Raw genomic sequence first — 19,175 nt, forward strand, 5'->3', positions numbered from 1 at the left:
CCTCCGGCGGTTCCGCCCGGAGGACGCTCGCTGCGGTCGGCTGCTGGATCCACTTTTCCCGGTTGGGAGCAGCTGCAAGTGGTTCTGGTTCTCCCGCTCGGGTGACGACATCCCCTCATTGGTCCTGAAGGTCAGAGCATAATTTAATGACACTGGGGGGAAAAAAGAAAAAAAAAACACAGCTTGCATTTTTGGGCCTAAATTTAAGTTAGACAAGTGTAGATGTACTTCATTCCATGCTTTCTTCAATTTTTCAAACCTATTTACTTACCTAAACCGAAACAAAATAAATTTGTACAATGTCCGTCACATTTGCAAAAATGGGGTACGTTTAGTTTTGATTGAAATACTACTAACGCTACAAAACTTTGGTGAGAAAATAAAGCAGCAACTGCAGGAAGTTCCACTCACTTTTTTAGACAGCGCTCCAACTGGACTGGAGTGGAACTGCATGGCTTTGCGAGTCAAAAGCTCAGCCAGCTTGAAAATAATTTGGATTTTTGTGCCTTGGAGGAGGTCTGCTCTCCATGCTGATTGACATCGCTGTATTTTTCCTGATGTCGACACGCTACTTAAGCTCATTTGGCTAACAGCAAAACGCATAATAAGCTCCCAAAAGGATTAGCCTCGCCATTATTTAGCAATTTAGCGCATCTCCTCCTACATAAAAATGTCTGCAGTCGCTCAAAGGATGTTTGTCATTTCTTTGACCTCATGGAAAAGTTTCATTTGCGTGGTGGGGGTCCGCATGTGTTAGTGCAGTAAACACTGGCGTGCTCTTCATAAATAGCCCCGGTACACTTTGATGCGGGAGGGCGGGGAAGCGGGGCCATTTAGTCGGCATGGCGACTACCACCACAGACCACAAGGGTCCCGAGAGACAAGAACAGAACATTGGAGGTCACAAACCATGACACAACAATAGGAGCAAAGAATAGACCCTCGTGCGCCATTTTTCATGGTGATGATGAATCTGAATTTGCCACAGCCTGCAAATTTGGCCACTTCCTGCTCAATTTGGGACATCGGTCCTTGAGACTTTTTCATGCGCTGCATTATGATAAACATGTCTACCAAATTTGAAGTCAATCTGTGAAAATGTTGTCTTGGGCTCATTTCCCTCATTTTCAGGCCTTGAAATTCGCCACGAAAATGGCGACCTCAAACTAAGATGGGAGAGTCCCTTTTAAATTTCAGGCATGCGTCCTTGATACTTTTTTGTGGGCCTTATTGTAATAGACATTGTCACCAAATTTCATATGGATCGGTGAACCTCTAAAATGGCTGCTTCCAAACAAAATGGCTGCTTCCAAACAAAATGGCTGACTTCCATTTCCATTTCAAAGCCTCGAACGTTCCTGCATCTCTCAAAAGTTGTATCCCGTCCAAGCAGGCTCTTCTTCCAGCCACAAAATTGAAAGACATTTGAAGACTGGTCCATGCGGTCCAAATACGAAATGTCCCCCCCCCCCCCCCCCCCCCCCCCCTGTGTGGATTGCGGTGCGATTGGTTTTGTTCCTCCACAATAAAACGTTGACAGTCTGGTTTGTGTCTTCAGCAGGACGGAACATTAGATGATGTTTTCAAAGTTGTGCTTTCCTTGCTCCTGACTCATCACCTGCTTGTCTTGGCAACTATTTAAAAAAAAGACCTTCATGAATGTGTATTTTATGAATAAGAACGGTTGCACGTCCTTAAAAGACCTTCGGTGCTAACTTGTTAAGGTTTCCATTGTTAAAAGTCGGGAAGGGTACCCCAAAAAAAAAAAAGCCAATCCGAACCATTTTTTTGGGGGCACCTTACTTGTTTGGACGAGTTCCCCAATACAATAAAAAGTGAAAGTCTCTTTTACAACAAGCAAAAAAATGTTCAGTACTCCATTTTTGTTGTTTTCAAGCTATCTTACTTTGAGGTCGGGTTTTAAAATGTGACTTTCAATTTGAGCTCAGACACAAGTACACAAAAAAATAAAACTCACAGACATGGATTCTTTATCCCATTCTTTATCCTCTGCGAAGAATGACTAATTACCGTGATTAAGTCTGTACTATACTGCCCCCAAGTGGCCAAGGCGTGCACTTCAGAAGGAGCAGCAAAATGTCCACTGGACTGAAGTCAGTTTAAATCTTTACTGTGTAATGTTTTATAAAGCAAATCTAGAGTGCTGTTTTTCTGATTACAATTTGTTGTTGTTGTTTTTTGGAGGCTGGAACTGATTAGCGGCTTTTCCATTCATTTCAATCAGGAAAGATGATTTGAGTAAAGGGAATCTTATCTCAAGGCACCCCAGTATAAAGTAAGATGTTAGTTGTAAACATTTATTACATCTCAGTCAAATTGAGCTGAGCTGAGTAGAAGCAGCATAAATCTTAGAAAATGACCGGCTACGTTTGTTCGTGGCCATTTTTGGCAAGCGGACGCCGAGTGCTGCTGTCGATTATGCCAAAAGAATGAAGGCGTGACATCAACTTGGCATTTTTGCCCATCTTGCTTCATTTCTCTAAAAAATGTGGAAAGACCAAAAGGCCGGGCCTTGGCGGAGGTCACGTTTTAGCCACTCTGGCTGCGTTTTTATTTAGCTCGCTGGCTAAACTTCCCTCCCTTCGCTTCTCTGCGCTCAGACTTCCTGTCTCCCGTCAATGTTCTCCTTTTTTCTCCGGCCGCTATGACGGAATCCCGCGTTTCCTGTTGTGAGGGCCGCTGCCGGGTAACGGCCCTGGCCAGGGAGGAGCTTTTTATCAAAAAAAAAAAATCTCTCTCTCTCTCTCTTCCACAGGGTTCGTGGAGAATGCTCCAAGTCCGACACAGCGCTTCAGTGTCACGGCGGCGGCACCGCAAGCAAATGGTTAGCAGACAATTTGCTGCTGTGACTCATCCCCATGAAGGACAGTTTTCTTTTTTGGGGGTGGGGGGGGGGGGCACATTTTGAGGTTTGTCACTGACTCACAGAACATTTGAACAGACTCGAGTTAGGATAATGGACATCACAGTTTAAAGTTGTGAACAAAATGCGCGTTGATGCGGGCTTGAAAACATGGAAATGTTTGCAAAAGAGCTGCAAAATGACACGCAGTCAACAGGGGGCAGCAGAGGTAAAGCGACAAATGAAATCATTGCAAAAATGGTGTCGTTAAAGTAACAGCATTACTATAACAATTAGAATATACGTATATATGATTTAATAATAATAATAATTCTAATAAATATAACAAATACATAAAGTAAAACATTTAAAATATGTAAGTAAGAATCTAAACAGAAATATATAAAGAAACATTTAAGACTAAAGTAAAACAAAGTGAAAAAAAAATACAACATAAATATTTATATCACATTAAATGATTCAAGATACTTAAAAAAATCTGGAAATAATATAGAAAAAAATATATAAATTCACAAATTAGCCATTTACAAGTAAAGCATTAAATAATTTAAATATAATAAAATATTTACAATATGTAAATCTAATACATAAATAAAAATATATACATAAAAAAATAAGAGATACATTTGAGCAAAATTAAACTGTGCACATATACAAATAATTATGAAATTCCTTAAGTATAATAAAAAGTAATGAATTTATGTACTGGCAACATATATATTTTTAAATAAATGATATTATAAAATAAATTATAAAATACAAAAATTGTAAATTATAATATACTAAAAAAAATGTCGAATAGAAAATGAAGTGTGTATGTAACTGGTAATTGCAAGACGCCAATGATAAAATAAACCCTTCCCCAAAAGAAATCTTAACATAAAATATCTAAAAAAAAAACTAAAAAAAAACAAAGTATAAACAAAATAATTATTTCCAAATTTTATTTACATGTTAGAAAAAAAAGGAAGATAATTAGTATTTTATTGTTAAATAAAACAATAATAACATTTTACATCTACAAATTACTATTAATGTGGTCCGAATGAAACAAGTATTTAAACTATGCCAAAGTTTAAAATAAATCTAATTTCCCCCATGGTAGAAGGAGGTCTAGTCTAAACCGTCCTCCCATGGTGGAGCCTTTCAGGGAATATCATTAGCAGTAACTTTATCTTGTATTTTCTTCTTCTTCTTGGAATTCATAAAGACGAGCGGCCGCGACGGACGCGCGTACGCTTTTTGGTCGGCGCGGCCACTTAGCTGCTGCTTAGTAACTAGATAGGATAATAGCATAATGGCAGCTCTCCCTTTTTGGCAAAAAAAAAAAAAAAAAAAACCTTCAGAAAAAAGTGCAGAAAGGAGGAGGGGAAAAAAATTCAACAGATGTTCCATGCATCTGCAGTTATGCTGTGTCAGCGAATTTTACATCCCAATTGCAGGCTGTGTGAAATGGAGAGCGTGTGTGTGTGTGTGTGTGTGTGTGTGTGTGAGACAAGACGGGCTAGTGCTAGCAGGCTAATGGTTTAGCACAAAAAGTCTGAAACTGAAACTCCAGGAGTTACAAAAGTCACAAATGTCGGAGAAAGCGTTAAAAGCCATCGGACCATCACGTTGAGCCGCAAACTACTTCCTCGTCTCCTCTTCCACCTCGTCTTTCGGCACAAATTGATAACACATTGCGCCGTTTGCCCCACGGCTGCTTTGGATTACATGCGAAACGCATCTTTTTTTGCCTTTTTTTAAGCGGCCCTCCGAGGCCTGTGCGTATACAGGCGCAATCTGTAATTACGGCACAGTTAGCTTCACATAAAGCAAACATTTTTTGTTTAGATTCAAAGAGGGAAGCTTGTTGCCTTGGAGGGAAGTCTGGAAATGTTTGTCTCTGACTTCTTTTTTTTTTTTTTTTTTTAACACTGCAAAGCTAGCGAGTATGTGGCATCAGATAGCGGCGGCTAAAGTTAGCTCGTTGCCGGAAGCTCACAAACCTAAAATAAAAGATAAAACGAGAATTACATGTTGTATTTAACAAAATAAAACACAACTATCTGATGAAAATCTTCTAGCTCAACAAGGCAAAACCCCATTGATGGGCTAAAGAAACAATCAATTGATGACATTTTGTAATTTTTTAAGCAGCGGTTATATACTGCCACCTGGTGGCTAAGACACACAAGCCAGAAGTAGCCATTCAATAAATGCATGAAACGCTAACATTTAAGTTCTTTATATTCTATTAAATTATTGAATGTTTTTTTAAGTACAGTACTGAAGAATAGTATTAGTCATTTAAAAAAAATGTCACGAAAGCATTTTTGTCCCAAAATAAAACCAAATTCAGCTCTCTTATCCACAAAATGCCTGGTGTTGGTCTCCCTCTGGTGGCCAGATGGAAACACTACAGGCCATAGTGTAAAAAGAGGGAGCATTTGCAGCAAACGTAAACTCGTAAAATGTTCTTCCTTTTTATAGTTTTTTTTTAAAAAAATGCATAGAATATTTTATTCCAATAAAAAAGAGAAACAAATCAATTTAAGTCGTCAAAAGCGCCAGGCTTAAATTTAAAAAAATAAATAAATAGAAAAAAGTGCCAGGCAAACATTTGGTGTTTGTCTCCATCTAGGGGCCAAAAGATGACACTGCAAGCCTCAGTGGAAGTCGGGAGTGACCAAAAATCTCAATATTGTCTACCTTTTTTTAAATTTACGTTTAGATGGAAGGTTGTTTGTGTGCAGTCTAAATGTTAGGTTTCTATCAGTTTTATTCTTGAATGTTTCTGCATTAGCTTCCTTTCTTTTTTTAAATTAGTTTTTTTCTTTAGACTTAGAAAGAAATAAGTCTGTTGCTTTTGTTCTTGACAGCTAGCACCAGCTAAGATTAGAGCATGTCAACTAATAAAACACATTCAAATGTATATTAATAATGTATTTTTGTGCGTACACATCAGAAAATAAGGCTTTTTTTTCTCTCATCCTCTTTCAAATTATACTCTTGCTAAATTTGGTCAAAATGAAGCTGTCAAATATTTTATGTTGTGTCCATCAGATGGCCAAATGTCAACACTGCAGCGAGAACTTCAAAACCAGGACTCTTTTCAGTAGGTAATTTTTTTTTTTTTATTGAATCTTGATTGCAAAAACAACATATTTAGCAGCAACGCAGTTTGAACTTGCAGTGCAGGGGACATTAGGAAAAAGCAACAACAACAACATTCCAAAAGAGCGCAACATTCCGACACGCGAATGAACTTTCTGGAAAGTTTCACAAAACAATAACAACCACTTTCCATCTTTTTTCTACATATTGCCTGGTATGTTTTTTTTTTTAACACTTGAAAAAAGATATGTGCGAGCAGAGATGCAAACGGGGATGCCGCGAATCATAAAACTCATTCCGGGCAACCCTGATTGCACTTTGAGTAAAAATAACACTTAAGAATGTATATAAAAGTATAAAAGTGACAATTGAGAAGATCTTTTTCATTTTTTTGTGCTCATTCAGTTCAAGTAATTCCAAAAAGTCTCAAGAAGATGTCAATCCAAAATACAAACAAAAAATTGATGTGATTGTTCCAGTGGCTGACTCACCTCCACATCCAGCGGCGAGGAATTGCGGCGAAAAGGGGAAAAAAAGTGCATTGAAGATGGTGACAAGATGGCTTCCGCGTGTCTCAGGAGGCCAGTTTGGCGTAGCTGGATGGGGAGAACTTTCGCTTGAGGTACTTGATGATGTAGAGTGGCAGGCAGCTGACCAGTGTGATGGACGACACCTTCCACAGGAAAGGCCACGTGGTGATGAAGCTCAAGTCTGACCAAAAAAACAAACAAAAAAAAATACACTCAAACTACAGTTAAGTGGACAGCGTAGAAGACAAGAGGCGTGATTAGGCAGGTTACTGAACTTTGACTGCCACCTAGAGGATTCAAGTAGTACTGCGTCTAAGAACTTTACTGCTGGCCAAGGCAAAAAGATGATCCACAAATGTTATTTTGTGAAATAGATATTGTATTTAAAATAAAAAAAAATCACACAAAATAAATGAATAATTAGTTAAGCATTTGAAGTGCATGTATATATATATTTTTTGCAATAATGAAATACAAATTATAAAAATTAATTTAGAAATATAGAATTAAATATTTTTTGCCCCATCTAAAATGAAGTACACTGGCTTTGTTTAACATACTTAGCCACTCAACAAATGTGCCACTGACATCAGACAGGAAGTTGCACACGATGGCGGCGGTCAAACAAACGTACGGGATGGACGGCAGAACAAAACAGATGCTCGGAAGTCAAATGAAAGAATTCCATGCAAACGTCACAACAAAACGGACGACATGACAGACTTGAGACAACCTACCAAGAAAAGCTCCAAAGGACAGCCTGCCTATGCCTGAGGCCCACACACAAGCCAGAGAAGAGCAGCACAGCAAAGTTAGGACGCCAACAGTACACGCATACACGGACACACGCACGCACGCACGCACACACACAGCGGACACGTAGCGTCTCTCTCACCAAAGTACTCGTTGAGGAAGGCGAGCGAGGCCAAGTAGCAGCCCAGGCTGAGGAACTCGGCGACCACCATGAGCCAGTGCCACGTGCGCACCGTCAGCGCCACCATCAGCAGCTCGGTCAGGATGAGCGCCGTGAACGAGATGGCCACCACGTGCACGAACTCCGATTCAAACAGCACCAGCGCGCCGTACATCAGGATGCCCCCTGGTGGATGCCACAGGAACAATACAATACTAAATAATCTTGAAAATATAATAATGAAATTAACTATATAAATATTAAATAAAAAAATAAATGAGTTTAAATGCTGAAAATATTGAATACAAAAGGACACTAAAAACTACACTATAAATATAAAAAAAATACTATGAAATGAAAGATAATATAAATTAAAATAAAAAAAAATACACCTGAAAGAGTACAAAATGAAATAAATATAAATGAACAATATACTACACAGTATAAATTGTGAAAAACTACCATATAAAATTGAACCCGTATACAAAATATTTAAAAAAAAATGACATCACATAAAGTACATTAAAAAGTTAAATACTATGAATCCTAAATCAAATATAAGATAAGATAAGATGGGAAAAGTAAAACAAAAATACAAAAAATATTAAGCACAAGATGCTTAAACACTACTCTACTACATAAATACTAAATTGACCAAATATTAAATAAGATAAAGGAAAATAAAAATAAAAATAAAGTAAATTTGCATCTTTTTCTGTTTTGCAGTGCATCTTTTTCTGTTTTGCAGCAATTAGCATTAGAATATAGGCAAGTTTCATAATTATTCACAAATCTACTTAGAATTGTGAGTAATTGAGCTTTTTTTCAACACGGCCCTGGTTGATCCCTTTTGCTCTGCTGCCACCTACTGGCCGTTTGTGTAATAACTAAAATTTCTTCAACCCTTCTTTGCAGTTGAGAGACTGCAACAAAGCCTTCTGTATGCTCTAGCATAAAAAAAAAAAAAAAGTATACATACGTCTTTGGAACACTTAAAACATTTAAAATAGAACACATTTATACGTTTTTGGGAGCAAATGAGTTAAAAGCACTATTGAAATATAAATGTCATTTAATACAATGCCAAAACTTTCTTTCTGACACAGATGACGATTCAAAGTTGTGCCAAACTGCCGCAATATAGCGCCAACTACTGCCGACAAGGACTTTCATGTCAGATTTATTTTGGCTTTATCTCAAGTGAAAATCTTTCTGTATGTCGCTAACTTTTCATTTAAGGAGCTAACGGCCTTCCCTGATTGCATAATCGCTTTGCATGCAGGACATTCCGGCGGGTCAACCTCTGTAAAAAAATGGCCTCGGTCTGCTCCTTCATATTTTCCCTCCACGAGCTCATATCATCTTCGAATCCAGCCGCCCTCCCTCCCTACCTCCCTCCCGCCCTCGCTCGTGGCCTTTAATTAAAAAAGGCCGAGCTGTCAGGAAGTCATGCCTGAGCAGAAGCGCAGACCTTTCCCACTGGCTGCACGGCTTAGCCATTACACAACTATCCTTTTACACGCATTGTACCAGTGGATGGCGGATGGAAACTTAAGACACTGAGAAACAGAACGTCTGACGGCGAGAAGGGGGGCGGTGGCCGGGACATGAGAAATGTCATGATACCTTGATACACGCTGACCAAAACCCAGATGAGGAAGGTCTTGAAAGAAAGTGAGCGGCCCTTGGTCAAGTCCTTGTAGAGCTCCGGGTAGAGAAGCGCCATCTCCGGCTTCACGTCCTGATCCAGGACCAGGGAGAACACCGGGAACATGGTGTAGATGGTGGCGTAACTGCATCCAGGAAGGTCAAAGGTCAAAGGGTTATTTTCACCCCAAAAATAAGTCCACAGTAAAGGATTGCACATTTTTAAGCGATCCCGAGTGCTTTTAGGGCTTCAGTATGTAGCGCCACAAAATTCCGGTCAGCACTGACGTCTATTGAAATGTAATTAAGACCTACAAGAAGAAATAAAGTGGTGCCTTGACTTACTGCTTGTCTGTAAATATGCATGTAAAATTTGGAAAATAAAGCCATACCCAACCATGAGGAATCCTTGGTACAAGGGAACAGAAGCAAAGTAGAATATGGATGAGAAGACAGCCTGGCGGGGAAGAAAACGGTCAAATGAAACCACATCGGTCAGACGAAAAGGAGGGCAAAGCGGGAACGCACCTGCATGGCCGAGATGATCATTCCCCGGTGCATAACAAACTGGCCCAGTGCCGCCGAGCGCTTGTAACTGTTCCTGCCGTGCACCATGAGGAGGCGGCCGATGTGCTTGAACTGCGTGATGGAGAAGTCGGCCGCCAGCGACGCCTGCTTGCCTTCCTGTTTTGCGAGTCACGAAATAAGATCCAGAAAAAAGAACAAAAAAAAAAAAAAAAAAAAAAAGTGCGAGATGATGTTTACCTTTCCTTCGATTCCAATCCCGCAGTCGGCAGCCTGGATCATGCTGACGTCATTTCCACCGTCACCTGTCGCATATGAAATCATACGCAAAGAATAAACAAATCTGTATGAAGAAATGCATAATAAAATAAGAAGTAGTAAAATTCGTGCATTAATTTTGAGTTTTATTTCTATTGCTTTAACAATTTTTCCACTTTTATGTTAAGAGTCTGAAAACGTAAAAAAAAAAAAAATTGTGCATTTTATTGTACATTTAGAACAGATATAAAATTTGCGATTAATCGTGAGTTAACTCATTCAGCCATTTTCACTGAAGCAACCCCCTTCGCTCCCGGCGGTTTTACTGGATTTTGACTGATTTTGCAAGGCCCACAGAATATTGTGTTCTATTGCTATGAAACATGGAAGAAAGAAGAAAGATTAGAATCTCTTCTTACATCAGGAAAAAAGTGTATTTGTATCTGTTTCCGTTTTGCAGCAATTAGCATTCGAGCATAGCTAAGTTTCATCTATATTCACAAACATGGTCCTGGTTGATCTCTTATACTCTGCTGCCACCTGCTGGCCATTTTTTTGTAATAACTACAAGTGCTTTAAGCAAGCTTTAAAATAGAAACTTTACTATTGAAGTCATGCAATTAATTACGATTGAAATTGGAATCACCCGACACCCCTAAGAATAAGCTTTGAGTGCCAAGCTACTCACCGATGGCGCAGGTCCTGTTGGCGGTGTGCTGCTGGAGCAGCGTGACGATCTGGGCCTTCTGCGTGGGCGAGCAGCGGCAGCACACCACGGCGGGACACTGGCACGCCAGCTCCACAAACTCGTGCTCGTAGTAGCGCAGGCACAACTCCAGGGAGTCGCCCGAGATCACCAGGGCGCAGTCGTGCTTCCTGTGGAAGGCGTTGAGCTCCAAGTGGGCCTCCCCTCGGTTGCTCACCTCAACATCCACAAGCACAAGCAGGTGTATATACTACGGTCCTTGCCAAAGGTTAGGGTCTTTGAAAAAATCTAATCAAACCAAAATGTGTTTTTTGGGGAGGGCTGGAACGAATTAATGACATTTTCATTCATTTCAATGGGTCAAGTTGATTTGGAATTCAACAAAAATTAAACTCTTAAAGTCAAGGCACCATTGTACTGCATGTCTTTGTGAACCCTTTTTATGTTTGAAAAGGGGTCATGAAAGGACGTACCGGTCGAAAAACATGAATCTCCTGGTTTCTAGAGACCAAATGAGAGCTTTTGGCGATGCATGTGGCCGTTTCCAGCTTGTCCCCGGTCAACATCCAGATCTAAACAAACAAATAAATAAAAAAAGATACTTCTCATTCCATTGCAATTGCCCACCATTTTTGACTCCCTCCTGACTCGACCTTGATGCCAGCATTCCTGAGCAGCTCCAGCGTGGGCCGGACGTCGGCCTGCAGCTGGTCCTCCACGCCGGTCAGGCAGAGGAGCTCCATCTCCCTCTCCAGGCTCTCCAACACCGCCGCCACTTTAAGGGTGCGGTCGTGGATGCTCAGCTTGGCCTGGTTGTAGCGGCTCTGCGGCACAAGTCGGCACAAGTCAGCTTACGGGCCCGATGGGAACGCGCCACCAACAGTAGACTTGCACCTCAAAGTCCTGATATTGCTCCTCGGACAGCGACTTCTTGGCCACCACCAACGTTCTCAGGCCTTCTCTGGCCATGTTGCCACACTTGACAGGAAACAAACAACAATGTTGAACTTGTTATTTCAGACTCAAGTCAATCAACATACTGTAAAGGCGATTAGCACTATTGTTCCCAACGCGCAATAAAATGGCCGCCGGTAAAACAAAAGGAGACGGATGCGGCTTCATTTTTTGATATGAGGCCTTAATTGGTTATTGACGAGCACGCCCGACGGCGGCATCGTTAGCAATTGTTGTTTGAGAATATGACAAACTGTAATTACTCACTATCTGGGTCACTAATTAAATCAAAAGCCGCCCCCGGTGGTAAACGACTCAATAATGCCAATATGATTATGATGAACATAGACCTTCGACCCGGCGCCGACGCGGCCCGTTCATCTCTCCATGACCGTCCTGATTAGATGATATCGACGGCGGGATGGAAATCAAATCGGACATTTTTTGATGTGACATTTATGCCGTTTTCATGCATTCGCTGGGTCTGAGATTTTTTTCTAGGAACGGTTACCTCCTCTTCCAGCCAGTCGTTGTACTGGACGATGCTCGCCATGGCCACGTCGGCACCCTTCATGTAGAATGTGATGTCGCCTGTTGACTCCTGGATGAAAAAAAAAAGACTTAGTCAACCTTCAGATAAAGAGGGGAAACTATTACCAAGCAAATAAAAACATACATTTGGTTATTTTACTTTTTTTATTTGATGCAAAATCGTTTATTTAAAAAATAAAATCATTTATGCAGATTTTTCATGATCTTTGTATGTATTAAAAAAAAATACACAATAAATATAAAAATATATAATTACATATAATATACAATATGTAATTATATAAAATATTCATAATTATTAAAAAAATATTTTTATAACATTTTTACCGAATCCCATGTTTTTTTGCTGTTCGGCAGAAAGCTCATATCTCCAAATATGGTCAATTCAAAATTAATGCTCAATCGATATAATTTATATAATATTGTACAAATTTAAAAACATTGGTTAGATATATTCACATAGGCGTGTTCCTGTTTTGTTAAAAATGAATAACCAGAAAGCCAGTCAGCCACAAAGATAAGTTCAATTTCCACAACCAATGACAGGATAATAAAATGAGCGATTGAACATGATTATAGTATAGAGAAGTGTTATTTATATTGCTGCATAAGAGTATATCGTTGCTATGTGAAAAATACTTTTGTCTTTTTTTTTGTACATGTTTTTTTTTTACACAAGTTTTTGGGATTGAAACTGAACGCAGACATCCTAATCATGTAAAAAAAAATATTTATATATATATATTTTTTTTTTAAAGACAAAAATGGACATGGTATGTGGAAAACACTTATGTCCATTTTTGTCTTTTAAAAAAAAAAAATTGGGATGTCGGCATTCAGTTTGATCCCAAAAACATAAAAATGGAAAAAATAAATGAAGACAAAAAGTGTTTTTTCACATAGCAGCGACGATATGACATGAACAAAAAGTCCAATAGCAACTTCCCCGATTGCGTGTTTGGTAATGAAAACGTGTCTGACCCGGACAATGATGCCCATGCGCTTGCTCTCCGAGGTGAAGGGGAAGATCTGCAGGATGTTGAAGGACAGGATCTGCCCGGCGGGCGTCTTGAGCTGCAGGGAGGCCAGGTCTCGGTTGACCAGGGTGAGACCCACACTCTCGGTCCACTGCACCAGCGCCACCTGTGGGCACGCAATTGCCTTGTCAGCTCATTCGGAAGTTTGTTCCCTTTTTATGACGTCATAAACTGACGTGAGACGGACCGAATGCTTGTTAAATAGTGAGCCAACTTTTTGTTTTTTTACACTAGTAGGTAAACAATGTTAAGATTTTTTTTTTTTGTAAAGTTTTAGTTGCTGTACGTTCCATTTGAGTCACATCAGTAAAATATCGAGACAAAAGCACTCCATGCTGAGACATCAGAGCATTATGGGATGTCCATCGGATCTCATTGAGCCGCCAGATAAGCGTTTTCCTGTTCCCCGCCCCATCCTCTATCTCCCCTCAGCAGGAACTGCGAGCCCCCTCAAACCCCTCCAGCGAGCGTTCAGCTGCACACGACAACCCTCAATGGCTTCATTTTCAATTTTGTTCACTCAAAGGTTGTTATTATACTCCGACCTACAAATTGGGACTTCCTGTTAATACCCAGTCATCCATCCCTCCTCTCTCAACGCACACCCAGGAACTCCCCCCCACCCTTTGAGCTGGATTTTTTTTTTTTTTTTTTTTACTCAACACATGTGAATCATTATCCAGTGTGTATGCATAGCTGCACACATGCATCCTCACACTACACACCCTAAAAGTTATTCCATCTAATTTATCTTGACACTTTGCATCTAATCTGATTTAAATGCTTACATTAGACTAAGGGTTTTTCAAATCTTTTGGAGTCAGGAATTTTTTTTCCAAGGACCCCCGAATACTAATGCCAGTTGAACATAACAGGTGAACCCCTAAAAGATAAAGTAGCAGATTTTTAGAAAGTAGAAAAAAAAAAAGAAAAAAAAGTCATATTGCTACGAAAATAATATTTTATTCATGCAGAAGTTTTATTTGGCCGAAAAGGTAAGGTAGGGAGGAGTAATTAATAAAAAATAATTACATTTGTTTTATAACCGCTCCAGTCCCGGAGTCCATTTGATCATTAAGAGGCGATGCTGCGTTCAATGACCGTGGGGGAGGTGGGTGGTGGAGGGGGGGGGGGGGGGGAAGCACACAAAAATCCACAAGGGAGTCACAGAACAAAAGACAAAGGAAGAAGGGGGGGGGGGGTGAGAGGTCTTGTCACCTCTGAGAGTAAATTAAATATTGATCAATCCAAGCGAGTCAATGAATTTGGGATGCTGTGGTAGTGGGTGAGGGGAAGTAAATAAATATATAAATTAGCCGGGACAGGCGGAAATGGTGGGAGATGTGACTTTACTTTCAACTACTTTCTGATTGCTCGTCTTTGTGATTTAGCGTTAACATTTGATCAATTTATTCAAGTCTGTCCCAAACATTTTTTGTAAATACATTCTTTATCTTCTTCTGTGGATACCAAGTGGCTAAGTTTCATTTCGAAAAAATGCTCCCTCATTGGATACACGTTCCATGAATATGTTCATTTGAATCCGAACAACAAACTCGAACCGCACTCCAGGATGCCTTTGGGGATTGTTTTCTGTTTCAGATCATAAATTCTCAAAAGGGCCCATAGAGACTTTTAAATAGCTTCACCTCCTCCGGGAGCTTCACAACCTCCGCCTGTGTTCTCGTAAACTGACAAACTGACGTTATTTAGATCACTGGAAAGACATTAACAAAAGGAATTGCGGTTTGGGGGGGTGTGGTGGTCACCTCGTCAGGACTGGAGGCCTGGTAGGTGCGGTTGTCGTCGCTGAAGTCCTGGTCGGCCTCCGGCGTCTCCGCATCGCTACTGGACTCGTAGACCGGCGTGACGTTGTGGCACAGGGCGATGGCCTTCACCGCCTCGTGGGTGCGACTGCTCACGCTTTTGCGGATTCTGGGGCCCGGGGTCTGGGATTTCTGGGACGCCGTGGCGGAGTCGCCGGCGCTGCTGCTGGAGGAGGCCTGGCAGGAAATGACGGGGATTCCTTTGGACTCAATGCTGACATCATCATGATACGAATAGGAAAAATTTTTTTTTTTAAATAAAGCAGACAATTAGTCTATTTTTTAATTTTAATATCCATCCATATAAAATCATTCACTCCCAGCCATTTCGACTGAAGCAATCCCCTTTCGCTGCCGGCTGGATTAGGACTGATTTTGCAAGGCCCACAGAATATTGTGTTCCATTGCTATAAAAACATGGACCCTACCAAAAGAAAGATTAGAGTCTCTTCTTTTATCAGGAAAACCAGTATATTTGTATCCGTTTCCGTTTTGCAGCAAGTAGGATTAGAAAAGGCTACCGGTAAGTTTCATCATTATGTGGGGGAAAGAACTTTTTGCAACATGGCCCTGGTTGATCCCTTATACTCTGCTGCCACCTGCTGGCAGTTTTTTTTTTGTAATAACTACCATTGTTTTAAGTGACCTCTTCAGTTCAGAGGCTGCATTAAAGCTTTCTGTATTCTCTAGCATTCAAACAACAACGTATAAATACGTTGTTGGGACCATAGCAATATTAAAATTGAACATTTTTGGGATCAAATGATTTCAAATGGATCTTTAACATCTACAGCCGTCCATGACAAAGAATAGCATCATCTTGAAAATATACCCCCCCAAAAAAACAAAATTTTGCTGTCATACGAATTCAGCTTTTTTTTTCTAAAAAGGAAACTATTAATCGTAAGATTATGACTTTTTTATTTGGATGACACAATCCAACTTCACAGGGCTGACCTGAGCATAGGACTGGATGATGTGGCTCTGGATCTCATCCATGGTGTCGGTACCATAGGACACGGTGCCCAAGTGCAGCCGCTTGAAGATCATCTCGTTTTGCGTTAAAGTGCCTGCCAATCAAATTGACACTATATGAACAGAAGTATTGGGACATTTTCAACCTGCAGCAGAGAAAATTGGGGTAAAAAAAAGACGCAGAGAACAAAAAATAGATCACAATAGATGACATGACCCACATCCCGCCCTAATCTCATTGCCAATACAGACAGTTTGTCCTCTCTAATTAACGCGCCCAAACGGAGTAAATGTCAAAATGGCAAAAACGAGGACGCTGCTGCCAGAACATGCCGCAGGGTTTAACCAGTTCCTTCTGATTGATTACTCCTCATTCTATTAACCATCAACCAGGATAAATACGCACTAAAACCAAATCCATTCCCACCCTGTTCAGCGGGTTGAGACAAAAGAGGGCCGTGTGAATTTATCACCTTGACATCCGCTAAGAGGTGATGCAAAAAGAGCCTCGCCTGTTTTGTCCGTCAGCAGGTAGACCAGCCGGCCCAGTTCTTCCGGGATGGTGCTGGTCCTCACCACCGTGCCGGGGATGTTCTCGTCTTTCATGATAATCCAGCCGTACGCCGCCTTGCCCATGTCCAGATTCACTCGCAGGCTGCGCCGGAAGGTCAACGAAGCGGCTAACGTAGCTGATTTCAATTTACATGCGAGCGCTTTCTCTGAGGTACCTTATGGGGATGATGTAGGAGAAGAGCACAACAAAGCGGAACAGGTTGCAGAACCACAGGCCCACGAAGCCGTGCAGGGCCTCCATGACGATGGCCAGAACCAATTGGGCCAAGAACAGGGCCTTGGTGAGCCGGTTCAGTTCCAGGTCCAGTAGGCCCACCTGCAAAAACAAAAGGAAAAAAATGACTGGACAGGAAACAATTATGAGAGGTTTGGTTTTTTGCATTTGGAAATAAACAAAAGTCAGACAGGACATTAAACCAAAAACAGGATTATAATAATCTTGCTTGGCTCATTATGTCTCAAAACACATTAGCGTGTTTTTGCATTGCACGTTACACACAACGTGTTATGATTTTCATTCAAAATATCAACACCTTCTTAAAATAATCATTTTTATACGACGTCGTATATATGTTTTTTTTTTCTCAGAGGGGGGTACTATTCCGAGAAAAAAAATCTTTATAAAGTCGGAAATTTGCGACTTCATAAAATGTCAAATTTGCGAGAATTTTTGGGGTAAATTTGTGAGTTTATAAAGTGCCAAATTCATGACTTTATAAAGTGGCAAATTTGAGTTTTTTTTCTCTGACTATTGCCCCACCCTCTAAAAAAAAAATAAGAATTATACGTGGCCCTATTACACTGTCGTATTGTTCATATTTTGCAGGAAACACAAAAAAATTTATCATTTGCATTATGAGGAGATGATTTAGGCAAAAAAATTATTTTGTACAAAAAAAAAAAAACAACTTAGACAATTATTTTAAGAGGGTGATGATTTGGATTGTATTTTGTATCACATTTCACATTTCGCAAATAGCTTGATTTATATATCAAAAATAAGGAAGTCATCTAAAAAAAAAAAAAAGAAGACTTTCTGTATTATTTCCAAAAGACAACCAATGAAAGACCTTCTGAGCTGCTGGCTTTTGTCATGTAAATCGACGTGTACGACATAAACGAGGTTATTGGTGGCATTTTATTTTTTTTTTTTAACAAACTACATTGTCCCCATTGAATACGATCAGGGGTCAAAGGAGTTCCCATATTGAGATGGTTCTGGGGAGAAAAGGGAGCACAAAAAAGGGGGATGAGGAGTAGCGGGGGTCAAAGTTGTCTTTTATTTTTCAAGTGCGTCTCACAGCCAATGGAGCATGTGGGAAAAAGATGTCAAATAAAAGAAGCCGCCCGACCCATTTTTGGCCGTGTACACAGAAGGCTTTCATGTGACGCAGTGCACGGACAAAAAAAAAAAAAAAAAACACCAACATAACATTTCCATGCGCTCAAGGAGCTGCGATGAATAGGAAGCAGGCAGAGAGGGAGGAGAAGGAGAATTCCTCCAGCGCTACGGGACCCCCACCAAGCGCATTTCCCCCCCGAGGACCGGCGCGGACGGCCGGGGAGAGCGCTGTGACTGATTTATCAGTGGATGTTCAAACTCACAGTAGCCCAGCGCGGGGTGGGCGGGTGCCCCAGCTACAAGGTTCATGCTTGAGCTATTGAGAAAAATAGAAAAGGGGGAGGCGGGGGTGCGAGTGCGGGTGCGGGTGCGGGGCACGGTGGGATTAAAATGAAGAAAAATTAAGACAGAGCGCACAGCTGAAAAGCAAAAGGATCCCCTTTTAAGCAGAACAATGGCCGCTCTACGTTCTCCAGGCCCGGCCGGGGATCGGATGAAGTCATTATGCAGCCAGTCAAGGCGGGTTCGAGGTGGGAGGAGGGGGGTCGTGAAGGGAAAGCGCTCAATTACCTCAACCTTAAAGATGTGATCAGTGAATGAAAGAACGTATTTCACTTCAGTCGTCTCCATGCTATTAAGAGGAATGATTTGTTGGGCCTTTGCGGGTAAACGAGCATGTGAAATTGGTGCTCCTCAAGTACTGGTATTGTTCCCATTTATTTTTGGTCATTTGTGATTGGAAGTAACAAAGTACAAATTATTTTTAGTTCTTACATTTCAACACAAGTATCTGTACTTTCATTTTTTTTTAACTGCTCTTCTGCCAAATTATTAATTAAACAATATAATAATATTGCAGTATATATATTTTTTTGTTCTACTTAATTAAAGGGTCGATTCAGTACTTGCAATCCCCCCCTCCCCCGAGCTACTTTTACTACCTCTACATTCTTCTATCTTTAGTGCTTCATTTGACAACGGTTTTATTTGAGCTGTCTGTTTGGTCAAAATGGCGAATATTGCTTTTAGCTTGAGATGCTTTGCCGGAATTAACCAACATTGATTCCTGGCTTGCCCCAATGACATTTTTGTGTGTGCGTGTGACATGGCGACAATGTTCCGAGAGGCCACGTCCGACCATCACGCACAAAGAGACAATCGTCATCCGGCATCCTGTCAGGCAGATCATTGTCCCGCCTCCATTATTTGAGGCCAAATACATTGCCGAGCGCGACTTCATCGACTTTTACGCCCCGCAATCTCCGCTCGCCGCATCGGCACTTGTGACATCATCCCCTTGATATATTGGATTTCTCTCAGACAGGAGCCAGCGTCCACAAAACAGCAGGGTTGAGGT

At 40.8% G+C, this 19,175-nt stretch overlaps 1 protein-coding gene across 3 annotated transcripts in view; it reads right to left on the reverse strand.

The window, feature by feature from the left end:
- Positions 1–5,981: 5,981 nt before the first annotated feature.
- The window catches only part of atp9b (ATPase phospholipid transporting 9B), a 28,227-nt gene continuing 15,033 nt past the window's right edge, over positions 5,982–19,175 (reverse strand). For 2 of the 3 annotated variants that reach the window (XM_077548879.1, XM_077548881.1), the window contains exons 12-28: positions 16,632–16,792; positions 16,416–16,558; positions 15,886–15,998; positions 14,872–15,105; positions 13,047–13,208; positions 12,025–12,114; positions 11,454–11,537; positions 11,213–11,383; positions 11,033–11,131; positions 10,542–10,776; positions 9,836–9,900; positions 9,599–9,754; positions 9,463–9,527; positions 9,050–9,216; positions 7,406–7,609; positions 7,248–7,280; positions 5,982–6,691 (exon numbers count right to left, since the gene is read on the reverse strand). In XM_077548879.1, coding sequence (XP_077405005.1) covers positions 6,555–6,691; positions 7,248–7,280; positions 7,406–7,609; positions 9,050–9,216; positions 9,463–9,527; positions 9,599–9,754; positions 9,836–9,900; positions 10,542–10,776; positions 11,033–11,131; positions 11,213–11,383; positions 11,454–11,537; positions 12,025–12,114; positions 13,047–13,208; positions 14,872–15,105; positions 15,886–15,998; positions 16,416–16,558; positions 16,632–16,792 — 2,319 coding nt within the window. In that variant the 3' untranslated portion in view covers positions 5,982–6,554. The remainder of the gene's footprint in view (positions 6,692–7,247; positions 7,281–7,405; positions 7,610–9,049; positions 9,217–9,462; positions 9,528–9,598; positions 9,755–9,835; positions 9,901–10,541; positions 10,777–11,032; positions 11,132–11,212; positions 11,384–11,453; positions 11,538–12,024; positions 12,115–13,046; positions 13,209–14,871; positions 15,106–15,885; positions 15,999–16,415; positions 16,559–16,631; positions 16,793–19,175) is intronic. The other variant, XM_077548880.1, reaches the window with a different exon arrangement.

Source organism: Vanacampus margaritifer, chromosome 17 (assembly GCF_051991255.1).
Source record: "Vanacampus margaritifer isolate UIUO_Vmar chromosome 17, RoL_Vmar_1.0, whole genome shotgun sequence".
Taxonomy (NCBI): Eukaryota; Metazoa; Chordata; class Actinopteri; order Syngnathiformes; family Syngnathidae; genus Vanacampus; species Vanacampus margaritifer.